The sequence below is a fragment of the Helianthus annuus genome, chromosome 8 (genome assembly GCF_002127325.2).
Source record: "Helianthus annuus cultivar XRQ/B chromosome 8, HanXRQr2.0-SUNRISE, whole genome shotgun sequence".
Taxonomy (NCBI): domain Eukaryota; kingdom Viridiplantae; phylum Streptophyta; class Magnoliopsida; order Asterales; family Asteraceae; genus Helianthus; species Helianthus annuus.
Window position 1 is genome coordinate 44,557,102 of NC_035440.2, and position 13,691 is coordinate 44,570,792.

Sequence of the window (13,691 nt, forward strand, 5' to 3'; positions counted from 1 at the left end):
AAAGAAATAAAAAGTATATTTATATATTCTATACTATCTTAAAAGACAAAGTCGGTGGAAATCCCACCGGCTTTGCCTTCCTCCCCCAGTACTTTTACGAATGTTACATTTTTAGCCATTTAATTTTGTGTAAAAAATTGAATGATAAACTTAACTCACAACCATATAAAGAAATAAAAAGGTATATATATAAAATAACTCACAACCATATAAAGAAATAAAAAGTATATTTATATATTCTATACTATCTTAAAAGACAAAGTCAAAGGAAACCCCACCAGCTTTGCCTTCCTCCCCCAATACTTTCACGGATGTTGCAGTTTTAGCCCCTTAACTTTGATATCTTCAAAGTTTCATAAAATGACAAATTTAGTCCCTAAACTACTACTCCATTTTACAAATAGTTTGTTGTTAACACCCCAACTTTGTGGTAGTTTCCTTTTTACCCCCAACTTTGTTATAGTTTCCTTCTTACCCCAAAACTCTATCGAATTTTATCTTTACCCTTTCTTGGCCCTTAAGTTTAGAAAATGCAATACCACTTAACTTTTTATAAACTTTGTAAATGCCACTTTGACCCTCTCGAGAATTTTTGGCTTGACTATATAAGTTCGAGTTAGACGGGTCGCGTATAATACGTTATGATTGTACGATATAAATTCGATTTACGTTACGTTTTGATCCAATCGCAATGCAACTATAGAATACATTGAGTTCAATCGGACACGTAAAAACGTGTGTTTTCATATGGTTAACACATCACATAACGTTTAGACTAATTCGTTCGATATTTGCAAGTACCCGCGCCGCAACGCGCGTAGGTCTTATTACTAGTATACTCTTAGGCTACAGGATGTGGTATAAATCCCCTAAGGGCTTTATCACAGGGGGCTTTAAAGCCCCCTCCTTTAACTTGAAGGGTATGGTTTAACTACCCACTTTACACTATAGCGCCCCCATTAACCATCATCAACTTCGAAAATGCCAAGGTTGCTCGTTAACATGCTAGCGGAAGAAGGATGACGCCCCCCTGTTGGTGACCTTTCTCACCAATCAAAGCCTGCCACATGACATGTTTTGCTTTTCTTTTTCTTTGTCTAATTCTGTATCTCAAACGTTTTACTATATATCCGAGGCTAGAAATTACTAATAATGCTAGATCCCACCCCAGTGGTAGCCCACTCAACTTCAAACATTTTGAATCTGGGTTCATGTGATTTTAGTTAGGGGTGTTCAAAACCGGATATCCGGAGTTTCGGATATCCGAACATTTCGGATAGTAGATTTCACTATCCGAATCCGTATCCGAAAGTCGGGTATCCGAAATTTCAGATACGGATACGGATAATGAAACGGATATCCGAAATTCTAAAACCAAAAAAAAATCAAATAAAAATACAAACTTTGTCTTTTCCAACATAATAAAAAGATCTGATGTTCAAAAGAAACAAACCAACACAATTCAAAGTTCTAAAATAACGCATAACATGTCCAAAATAATACATAACACAATTCAAACCAACACAATTCAAAGTTTTAAAAGTCGAAATAAACACATAATCTTCCAAATCCAATCATCCGATTCCAATCCATCCTTCAAACTTCCAAGGCACCATATGAAACATGCGCAAAAATATAATGCGAAACGAGTCAACAAATGTTTTTTGCTTCATATGTATTAAAGTAATACAAAATAGAAATCAATAAAAGATGATGGAATAATTATATTAGTTACCAATGGAATTATGGAACTAACAGTGAGGTTTTTATGTGGCCTAAAACCAACAGTCAATAAATATGTTTAAAGTTCACCTGTAACAAATATGTTTATATCAATAAATCTGTAACAAATCTAATATTATACAAACAAATCTGTAACTAATAAAAGTACTAAACTAATCTACTGTTAACTAATAAAAGTACTAAACTAATCTACTGTTAACAAATCTGTAACAAAACAGCTTATAAACTGATGTATATTATACAAACAAATCTGTTCAAAGTAGAAGTTTGATGTATATTATACAAACAAATCGTATAAAACAGCTTATAAACTGATGAACAAATCAGATTATAAACTATTGAAGGATTCAGCAGATCTAGATCTTCGATTTGATCTAGATTTGAACCGTGAATCAGATTTGAACTAATCATAAACTTAAAAGAAACTGTGAATCAGATTTGAACAGATTTGAACGATGATATTGAAGGAACCTTTTGATGTTCGTATTGTAGGAATCAGATTTGAACAAATCAGATTTGATATGGAAACAAACCTTGAATCTTCGACTTTCAGATCTCGATCTTTAATATTCGACTTCGTATCTTGATTCAGCAGATCTAGATCTTCGATTCTGATGAGGGCGTGGGGTGTGAGAGACTGAGAGCGGCTGGAGTGGAGAATAGATTAGGGTTAGGTTATAACTTTAAAATGGTATTTATATATATTATAAAAATATATTAAAAAAATGTTTCGGATATCGGATATCCGAAATATCCGAAATTTTCTGAAATCACTATCCGAATCTGAATCCGAAAATTCGGATCATCCGATGTTCGGATATCCGAATTTTCGGATAATTCGGATTCGGATGATTTTGAACACCCCTAATTTCAATTTTGTTGTCATTTTCATTCAAAATCAAAATCTGGTCAGATTTTTCAATTAATATTTTTTTTTTGTTTTGTTCCTCCCTTTTAAAGGACAAAATGGGTTTTTAACGTTTTATTATAACAAATTAAAAAATCTGAACATTTTGTCATTCATAAAAATGGAGGAAAAAAATAAAAAAAAACTTAATGTTAACTGAAAGAGTTAAATGTCATTTTAGTCCTTGTGGTTTGGGTCATTTTGACAGTTTAGTCCAACGGTTTCATTTTTCGCATGTGGGTCCAAAAAGGTTTCACCGTTGCCATTTTAGTCAACTGGGTCAACTTCATCCATTTTTTCTGTTAACGAGAAGGGCAGTTCGGTCATTTTATATGTAATTCTGTTAACTAGAATGTCAATTTGGCCATATAAAATGACCGAAATGCCATTCTCGTTAAAGGATTGAGGCAAAACCGTTAAAATAACCAAACCATAGGGAGCAAAACGGTAGTTTACTCATTAACTAATATGCATAAGAGTATTCATATTTGGTTCTCGATAATTATACGAGTGAGTTTTCTATATTATATAGAATGATTATCATTGAAGCCGAGATAAAATAATACTGTTTATTAGTAAATTTGAAGAAAACATTGTTCAATTTTTATATTTTTTTAATGTTTTTGAAAGTGATTCTGAGTTGAGAATAGAGAAAAAGTAATGATAAAAGTATAAAAAAAGTGTTATTTAAGTTAAACGAAAAATAAAATGTAGTGACTTATAGTATAATTATAAAACTGAAGATGAAAAAAATTAAAAATAAAATATATAAGTATAATTATAAAGTCTATTCGAAAAAATTAGAAGTAAAAATATATAAAGCTGTTGACGAAAAACTTAAAAGTAAAAAAAAATATATAATACATTTAAACATCATATAATAAAGGGTTATTGGATTTTATCACCCTTAATTATTGGCTATTGGCCACTGTCACCCCCAACTATCACTTTGACGCCCGACACCCCCAACTTAACACTTAGTGTGTTCTGTCACCATTTCGTTAACTGATCACTAACTTTTGATTCTGTTACTATACATTTGGGGTGTCCTAAGATCCCTAAAACCTTCCTAAGATACCCATGACACCCCCAAAAGTATAGTAACGGGATCTAAAGTTAGTGATCAGTTAACGATTTGGTGACAGAACACACTAAGTGTTAAGTTGGGGGTGACGGACGTCAAAGTGATAGTTGGGGGTGGTAGTGGCCAATAGCCAATAATTTGGGATGATAAAATCCAATAACCCTATAATAAAAAAGAATATTAAAATTTTGAATAGGAGCGTGAAACACTCAAAACGTCGAGCGTGTTTGGGATTCCTTATTATAAGTCTTTTTTATTTCTCTAAAAGGTTAATAAGTTAGAAATAAGAGTAAATTGTCAAAATCGTCTCTGAGGTCTGGGTATGTTTATCATTTTCATTCAAATATCTAATTTGTTTTATTTTTTCTATCAAACATTTGAATGAAAATGATAAAAAGTCACAAATCTCAAGGACGATTTTGGCAACAAAAAAAAAGTCTGACATTTGGATGAAAATGACAAAAAATCTTAAAAGTGAACGATTATATGGTACAAAAAAAGTTGTTTTGAATGAAAAAGACAAATATACTCAAACCTTAAGGACGATTTGGCAATTTACTCTAGAAATTATGACTTATTAACTTTTTATCTAATAACTCAAGCAATTCTAAAAAAATTATAAGTCCTTTTTAGTTTTTAAAAAAAAATTAACTTTTCAAAAAGTTTTTTTATCTAATAACTCAAGCAATTCTAAAAAAATTATAAGTCCTTTTTAGTTTTTTTTAAAAAAATTAACTTTTCAAAAAGTTGATAAGTTATAATAACATGATGAAAATAATCAAACACCCCTCATTTCCACACACCCCCCACTCCCTACCGTTTCGTCCATCCCCACTCCCCACTCTAACCGCCTGTACTCTTCACTGTAACCACCCCTCTTTTGCCAGAAAAATCACCACTCTTCACCGTAACCACATTGTTTCACGTTGGCGTATTCCTCTCTCCACCGTAACTGCCTGTGTTTCTCGCCGGAAAAATCCTCACTCTTCTTAACCGGCTATATTCTCGCCGGAAAACTACTCAAACGCCATTTCAAGTAATTTTTCCACTTCATTTCGTTGTTTACAATGTGCATATATATCTTCGTACAACTGATTTTTTTTAAAAATCTTCATGAATCTCTCGTTTAGTTTTCATTTTTAGATCATTTTGTGTACAGGTTTCGTTAATAACGTGACGCTGTAGTTAGGTTTTGTTGTGCCAAAAAAGTCATCACTCTTCACTGTAACCGCCTGTGTTTCTCGCCGTAAAAAATCGTCACCCTTCGTAACCACTTGTGTTCTCGCCGGAAAACTACTCGAACGATATTTTCAAGTAACTTTTCTACTTCATTTCGCTGTTTACAATGTCTATATCTTCGTAGAACTGATTTTGTTGACGAATATTCATGGATCGCTTGTTTAGGTTTCATTTTTAGGTCCGATCATGCACCGATTTCTTTAATAATGTGATCGCTGTAGTGAAATTTTGTTTGAAAGCTGAAATATTCACCAATAGTGATGTACGGTTAACTTTATTCCACTGTTTACACCTCGAGGACGCGAAAAAAAGTTTAAATACGCTTTTTGTTGTTTTGTGTACGGATCCGCCTGTTGTTGTTGTTTGATTATGGATTTGAATTTTGAAGAGTGATTATGATTTATTGTTATGAGGAGTTTATTGTGTAAATCGTGTCCAAGCATTCGTAATAAACAGTTCATCATCATTAACTTATGTTGATGATTATTAATTTATAAATTATAACCCGTCTCGTTATTAATTATGCGGTATTGATTGTTTAATTGCACATACATGCAAGCCTGTAATTTTCTTATGTTGATTTGAACTTTAATTCTTCAAAATCTGATGTGCGTTTGATTTGTTTTGAACTTGTTAATTGAAGGTTCTGATTGAACAATGGAGATACTGGAAATGAAATCTCAGCCTGTGATGCCTAGAAAGCGACCGTTAGACGGTTCAAATTGTTGTAAGCATGAAGAATTTAGAAAATATAGAAATTTGGTTCCAGCGGTTCGTGACTTTCCTCCGGGTTGTGGACTTAACGGCTATAATAAGCCTGAGGAATTTAGAAAATATAGAAAAACGGTTCCCGCGATTCGTGACTTTCCTCCGGGTTGTGGAGTTAACGAAGCCGAAAGAAAGCCGTTGAAGATGTTAACAAAGGCTCACTCAGATCTTGGAAAGATGACTTCTGTTGGAGATGATAAGATTCTAGAATCTAATCGTGTCGAAAATAATAAATTCAGTGGCTCTAAACCGTTAGAATCAGGGAGAAACAAGTCTTATGTTGTCTCAAGGCCAGCTGGAAAGGTTAAATACTGGGATCCTTCTTGCTCGAAGGCCGGTTATGGCCAAAAACCGAAAGTCACCATCACTCATGAACCACAGAAGAAGCTTACTAAGAATGTTAACAAAGCTGACTCGAATGTTAAGAAGATGACTCCGGATGGCATGGATGAGCTGGTTACCTCTCGCCCTGTTGAGAATAGTAAACTCAAAAGGTTTGTACCGAAAGAACTGGAGAGGAGCAAATCATATTTGGGCTCAAGATCAGGGGCTAAAGTGAAATATTGGGACCCTATGTGTGAAGAAGTCAAGAAATCAGAAGACACAACCACTGTTGTATCGCAAAAGGAAAACACTAGACGCGAAAAGATCAAAGAAGCGTTGGACGTTTTTGATCAGGTTTATGAACCGTTTTACCAAGAGAACAGAAGGAAGCCAAAGGGTGAACAGATTTCTTCCTGGAGAATTCCTACGGAAGCTGCGGAAATTGTTAAACGAAAGCTGAAATGGATGGATCCAGGAAAGGTAGTGGGATCCGTATGTGGTGTTCAAATCGGAGATAAGTTTAAATACAGGGCATTGCTTAAGATGATTGGTCTTCACAGTCAACCACAAGCAGGCATTGATTTTGCCAAGATTGAAGGAAAGAATCTGGCCATAAGCATTGTGGATTCTCAGCGTTATTTGAATGTAAGTGGATCAAGTGATACCCTTATCTATTCTGGTCAAGGCGGGCATGGTTTGTTCGGGAGTAAATCACCACCCAAAGATCAACAACTTGTGAGTGGGAATATGGCTATGAAAAATAGTATGGATAAGAAATCACCAGTTCGGGTGATAAGGAAAGTTGCCTCGTTTGGGATGGATGTGTTTGTGTATGATGGTTTGTACATTGTGGACCGTTACACAGACAATAAAAATGCAGAAGGAAATATTGAGTTCAAATTTCATCTTAAGCGAATACCTGGGCAGCCTGCGCTACACAGTATGCTGAAATGGTAACAAATGAGGTCACTTGCAACATCTATGCACCTTTCTGTTGTTTGATGAAGTAAAGTTGGATATTTTCTTGTTATAAGTAGTCAGTCATGCATCGGAATCTCATTAGGGGTAGCTTCATCGGATCTCTTTTGTACGCATGTAATGTAGATCCTTTTTAACTTATGGTGACATTGGTAAGCTAGTGGCATGACGCGTCTTACTTTTAACCGATGAAGTACAAACAAACTAAAATGCATTAATTTGTATAATTATATGTTATTAAGAGTGATTAGGTTGTTGGCATCTGGATTTTGAACGGACCAGAACTGAGATGCATGACTAAAATTGGCAGAACCTATAACAATATATAGGGATGAAGTTGATCTATTTATTTAAACAACTCATTTCAATCCAGCTGCATTTTAACGGTCTTGTTTCAACTTTGAACCATATTAATGCTTTTCTATGAGGCCATTTTTTGTCAAACCCATGTGACTTTTCATACACATCACATGGCTTGTAAAACATTGCTGTAGTAAACTTGAGTCGGTGACTAATTGCGTATAGATCCTTAATCACAATAAAGCACATACTAAAACTAAACAATTTTTTTATAGTCGGTCATCAGTTAAGACTTTAAAACATTTACTTTATCAAATAACATTTATAACTTTCAACAAAATCTTCATTAAGTTGTTAAGAGCATTCATATCTCTATATTTAAACTAAATTTCATCTTTCACAATAAAGCACATACTAAAACTGGACAAGTTTTCACAGTTGGTCACTAGCTAAGACTTTAAAAACATTTACTTTATCAAACATTTATAACTTTCCACAAAATTTTCATAAAGTTGTTAAGAGCATTCACATCAGAATCTATCTCTAGATTTAAATTAAGTGTAAATTACAAAAATCGTCCTTTATTTTGATACTAGATTACAAAGTGTGTGCTTTATCTTCAAAAAGTACAAAAAACGTACTCGATGTTTGCAAACCCCTACACATTATGTCCTTTATCCCTAACTAAGTTATTTTTCATTGTTAAAGATGTTGAGTATTCATAAAACTTTAAAATATTATAGATAGAGAGGGATATTCTGATAGATACGTAAAATAATCCAATTATTGAAGTTGAAGTATAAATGCTCTTAATACCATCTTATCAATACGCAAACAAATGACCAATATACCCATCACTAGCAAACGACACATCTACACAAGTTTGTCACCTTGACCAATTTCGCAAACATGTTAATTTCAATACCTCCTCTTTAAAAAAGCTTTAAAACTATCAAGGTTTATTAATTCATTCACCAATTTCGCAAACATAATTACTAACATGACATGCTTCATGACTACACCGTTAAATGCACACTGCTCTCGAGACCCCGGCACGTATCACGGCTAAACTTACACAAGATCACTGCTCGTTCTATGTCTTTAAATCGTTTTGAGTCGCGCTGAACTTTCAACTAGAATCAATGCACAATACTTTATCTTCTAAACCTCGATAGTCTATCATGCCCCGCATATGACTCGTTTTCCAAAATAAAAAGTTAGGAGTTCAAATCCTGCATTGTCACACCCGATCAGAGGACCCCTGGCGTGTGACATGTTGTTACTTGGATATACGTGAGTGTATGTGTGTGTGTGTATATATATCTTAAAAAAACCCTAGAGCGGAATTTGTTGGTCCCAAATAAATATAAATGAACTTTTATTTATATTTGTGGATTTAAAACCCACATGTTCACAATACAAAATATTTTATGAAAACATCATTTCTCAAACAGGTTTACAATATAAAAAGAAATAAACTTTCTTAGGCCTGAAGAGTCGATATATCCCTTGAGCGTTTATTCCTGTTAATATATTATAAGCCACCAGGTATCTATGCCTACGGAATCTATATATCCTTTTGGCATGCACCTGTGTCTAAAATATATTTATTATTTACCTGAGAAAGTTTTACAAGTTTTACTTCAGTAACGAGCTGGTGAATAACGTTTACGTTACACAAATCATTTTAGGCATGCAACGTATTACACTGTTGGTTGGAATTAGTAATCTACACAATCAGAATAACTATCGTATACACTGGCATAAACATTCAATAGTACCACAACTTTAAGATACACTACAATTGGTGTCTTTAAGTATTTTACATCCCCTTGTCTTAAAAATTTATTTATGCCAGACCCACTAGATCATAATCATCGTGCATGTATTATTTGATCAAATCATACGTATACATTATAACTTGAATGCTTTCCATAGATTACCCTTTATGGTTTAAATATATAACAGTTCATATGGAGGTTTTGATTAGCCAAATTGGATTTAATTATTTAAATAATCTCACCTTTCTCAATTTGGTCGATAATAATCCTAACTCAGTTATTGCCGATAATAATCCGAACTGGTCCACTTTTGGCTTATAATAGCCCGCCGTTAAAAATAGCTTAACGGAGTTAAGTTTCTTTCTGAATTACAACTGATATTTTATGGATTTTGATCAGAACGAGGATACGGGTCAATTTATGTAAAACTTACCACGAAACGATCCTCCAAACAACTTGTTTTTGTTAATCGGAAGTTTAAACACCCAAATTGAAGCATTGTTTTCGTTGTTTGGGTTAATATATTTCGAGGTAAATTCTACATCAATCAACTCGTATGCTCGTTCTAATTAAAAGCCCTAAAACATCGATTTGTAATTCAGAAAAAAAAACTTAACTCCGTTAAACTATTTTTAACGCAGACTATTATCGGCCAAAAGTGGACCAGTTCGGATTATTATCGACGAATAACTGAATTAGGATTATTATCGACCAAATTGAGAAAGTTGAGATTATTTAAATTTAATTTGTCTTTTAATTATAATCAAAGCAATTTATATAATTTTGAAAGCAATAAACAAATTCACAAACTCCGTTAAAGTCTCGATATAGTTACAATCACGCTTTTTTTTTACTTTTTTTTTCTTATTTTTTAGACAAAACAATTTGAAGCTATGATTGTTTTCTTATTTCTTAGACTAAACAATTCTCCTTTCAAAAAAAAAAAAAAAAAAAAAAAAAAGACTAAACAATTCGAAGGTATGATTATTCTTGGTAGCCAAGCAAGTTGATATGAAAAGAAACACGTGGCAGTGAAAGCTTAGATTTGTTGTCGTATCTATTGCCTACCTATTTTTAGCTTATCTCAGGTGTTGTAATAAGAAAAAAGAAACGTGGCAGTTCGTGATTTGTTTACTCATCTGTATTTATTAACCGTCTCTCACTCGCCTGAAAAATCATCACTTTCACTGTAACCAAGTGTGTTTCTCGCCGGAAAATCCTTAAACGCCATTTTTTAGTAAGTTTTTCACTTCAATTCGTTGTCTGTAATGTGTATTTCTTCGTAGAAATGATTTTGTTTACAATCTGCTTGAATCTCTTTTTTAGTTTTCATGTAAGGATTTCGTTAATAATGTGATATCTGTAGTTAGATTTCGTTTGGAAGTTGGAATCGCCATCAACAATGGCGTAAGGTCAAGTTTACAGACGTAAAAATAAATTCAAATCGCGTTTAGTTTTATGTACGGATCCATTTGTTCGTGTTTGATTATTGCTTTGAAGAGTGATTACGAGGAATTTAGTGCGTAAATCGTGTCGAACAGTCATAGTAAATAATTCATCATTAACCGTTATGTTGATGATTATTAATTATGTTGTATTAATTGTTTAATTGCACATACATGATACATGCAAACCTGTGGTTTTCTTATGTTGAGTTTACCTTTAATTTTTCAAGATCTGATGTGCATTTGATTTGTTTTGAACTTGTTAAACCTAGAATTGAAGGTTCTGATTGAACAATGGAGATGACATCTCAGTCTGTGATTTCTAGAAAGCGACCGTTAGACGGTTCAAATGGTTGTAAGCATGAGAAATTTAGAAAATATAGAAAAACGGTTCCCGCGGTTCGTGACTTTCCTCCGGGTTGTGGAGTTAACGAAGCCGAAAGAAAGCCGTTGAAGACGTTAACAAAGGCTGATCTAGGAAAGATGACTTCTGTTGGAGATGATAAGATTCTAGAATTGAATCGTGTCGAAAATAATAAATTCAGTAGCTCAAAACCGTTAGAATCAGGGAGAAACAAGTCTTATGTTGTATCAAGGCCAGCTGGAAAGGTTAAATACTGGGATCCTTCTTGCTCGAAGGCCGGTTATGACCAAAAACCAAAAGTCACCATCACTCATGAACCACAGAAGAAGCTTATTAAGAATGTTAACAAAGCTGACTCGAATGTTAAGAAGATGACTCCGGATGACATGGATGAGCTGGTTGCCTCTCACCCTGTTGAGAATAGTAAACTCAAAAGTTTTGTACCCAAAGAATTGGAGAGGAGCAAAACTTATTTGGGCTCAAGATCAGAGGCTAAAGTGAAATATTGGGACCCTATGTGTGAAGAAGTCAAGAAATCAGAAGACACAACCACTGTTGTATCGCAAAAGGAAAACACTAGACGCGAAAAGATAAAAGAAGCATTGGACGTTTTTGATCAGGTTTACGAACCTTTTTACCAAGAGAACAGAAGGAAGCCAAAGAGTGAAAAGATACCTTCGTGGAGAATTCCTATGGAAGCTGCAAAAATCGTTAAACAAAAGCTGAAATGGATGGATCCGGGAAAGGTAGTGGGATCCGTATGTGGTGTTCAAATCGGAGATAAGTTTAAATACAGGGTATTGCTTAAGATGGTTGGTCTTCACAGTCAACCACAAGCAGGCATTGATTTTGCCAAGATTGAAGGAAAGAATCTGGCCATAAGCATTGTGGATTCTCACCGTTATTCGAATGTAAGTAGATCGAGGGATACGCTTATCTATTCTGGTCAAGGTGGGCTTGGTTTGTTTGGGAGTAAATCACCACCCAAAGATCAACAACTTGTGAGTGGGAATATGGCTATGAAAAACAGTATGGATAAGAAATCACCGGTTCGGGTGATAAGGAAAGTTGCCTCGTTTGGGATGGATGTGTTTGTTTATGATGGTTTGTACACCGTGGACCGTTACACTGACAATAAAAATGCAGAAAGAAATATCGAGTTCAAATTTCATCTGAAGCGAGTACCTGGGCAGCCTGCGCTACACAGTATGCTGAAATGGTAACAGATGAGGTCACTTGCAACATCTATGCACCTTTCTGCTGTTTGATGAAGTAAAGTTGGATATTTTCTTGTTATAAGTAGTCAGTCATGCATCGAAATCTCATTAGGGGTAGCTTCATCGGATCTCTTTTGTACGTATGTAATGTAGATCCTTTTTAACTTATGGTGACATTGGTAAGCTAGACGTGACACGTCTTAGTTTTAACCGATGAAGTACAAACAAACTAAAATGCATTAATTTATATAATTATATGTTATTAAGAGTGATTAGGTTGTTGGCATATGGATTTTGAACGGACCAGAACTGAGATGCATGACTAAAATTGGCAGAACCTATAACAATATATAGGGATGAAGTTGACCTATTTATTTAAACAATTCATTTCAATCCAGCTGCATTTTAACGGTCTTGTTTCCCCGGAAGGGACTGCTAGGGGACAGAAACGGCACGGGGACGGCTGGGAAACATCCCTGGCATGTTGGGTACGGCCTGGAAACGTGTTGCAGAAGGGGAGGGGGTTTGGGGACGTGCAGGAAACGTTTCCGTCAAGTTTCCGTTTATTTTTCTGGCCGGAAACCTGCAATTTTCGCCTGAAACCTGTTGGAAACCAGGAAGAAGAAGAAGAGTGGCTGCGTGTTTGTTGCGTTTGAGCCTTTTTAGGGTTAAATAAGTTTATGGATTTTAACTTTTAACCCCTCTATCTTTCATTAAGTTACATTTACTCCCTAAAACTTGTAAAATATACATAAAAAGTATAAAATTAGTTTGTGTATCTTAACATTTAACCCCCCTATTTTCAGTAGCTTACATTTGGTCCTTAAATTTATAAATTTATACATAAAAAGGTATAAAAATAACATTATATATATAAAAAAAATTATATAGATAGCTATTTTTATTTCTTAAATTTTAAACTACCTTATATTTTGTTTTGTGTTAGATGATTATCTTTAATATATATTTATTTTTTTATATGTTTTTATTCCCGTACCTGTCCCGTCCCCGCTTCTTGAATTTTTTAGTTTTGCCGTTTCTCATTCCCGTACCCGTCCCCGTACCCGTCCCAGTGCTTCATAGCTTGTTTCAACTTGAACCATATTAATGCTTTTCTATGAGGCCATGTTTTTGTCAAACCCGTGAGACTTTTCATGCACATCACAAGGCTTATAAAACATTGCTGTAGTAAACTTGAGTCGGTGACTAATTGCGTATAGGTATAGATGCTTAGTCACAATAAAGCACATACTAAAACTGGACAATTTTTTATAGTCGGGCAATAGTTAAGACTTTAAAAACATTTACTTTATTAAATAACATTTACAACTTTCAACAAAATCTTCATTAAGTTGTTAAGAGTATTCATATTAGAATCTATCTCTATATTTAAACTAAATTTCATCTTTCACAATATAGCACATACTAAAACTGGACAAGAATTCACAGTTGGTCACTAGCTAAGACTTTAAAAACATTTACTATCAAACAACATTTATAACTTTCCACAAAATTTTTGTTGATTATTGAAATAGTTTGCA

The 13,691-nt window shown here is 34.1% G+C and overlaps 1 protein-coding gene across 4 annotated transcripts; it reads left to right on the forward strand.

Annotated features, from left to right (window-relative positions):
- Positions 1–4,523: 4,523 nt before the first annotated feature.
- On the forward strand, positions 4,524–12,383 carry LOC110872787 (histone-lysine N-methyltransferase, H3 lysine-9 specific SUVH6). Of its 4 annotated transcripts, XM_035976200.1 has the most exons (4): positions 4,524–4,770; positions 4,894–5,048; positions 5,617–5,797; positions 10,938–12,383. In XM_035976200.1, the coding sequence occupies exons 3-4, from the start codon at positions 5,631–5,633 to the stop codon at positions 12,154–12,156; spliced, it is 1,386 nt and encodes a 461-aa protein (XP_035832093.1). In that variant the 5' UTR covers positions 4,524–4,770; positions 4,894–5,048; positions 5,617–5,630; the 3' UTR covers positions 12,157–12,383. The 4 variants fall into 4 exon arrangements, with proteins under 4 accessions (XP_035832093.1, XP_021977353.1, XP_035832092.1 ...); XM_022121661.2 differs by lacking the exon at positions 10,938–12,383 and having other exon boundaries at positions 5,617–7,273; XM_035976199.1 differs by lacking the exons at positions 4,894–5,048; positions 10,938–12,383 and having other exon boundaries at positions 5,609–7,273.
- Positions 12,384–13,691: the final 1,308 nt, after the last annotated feature.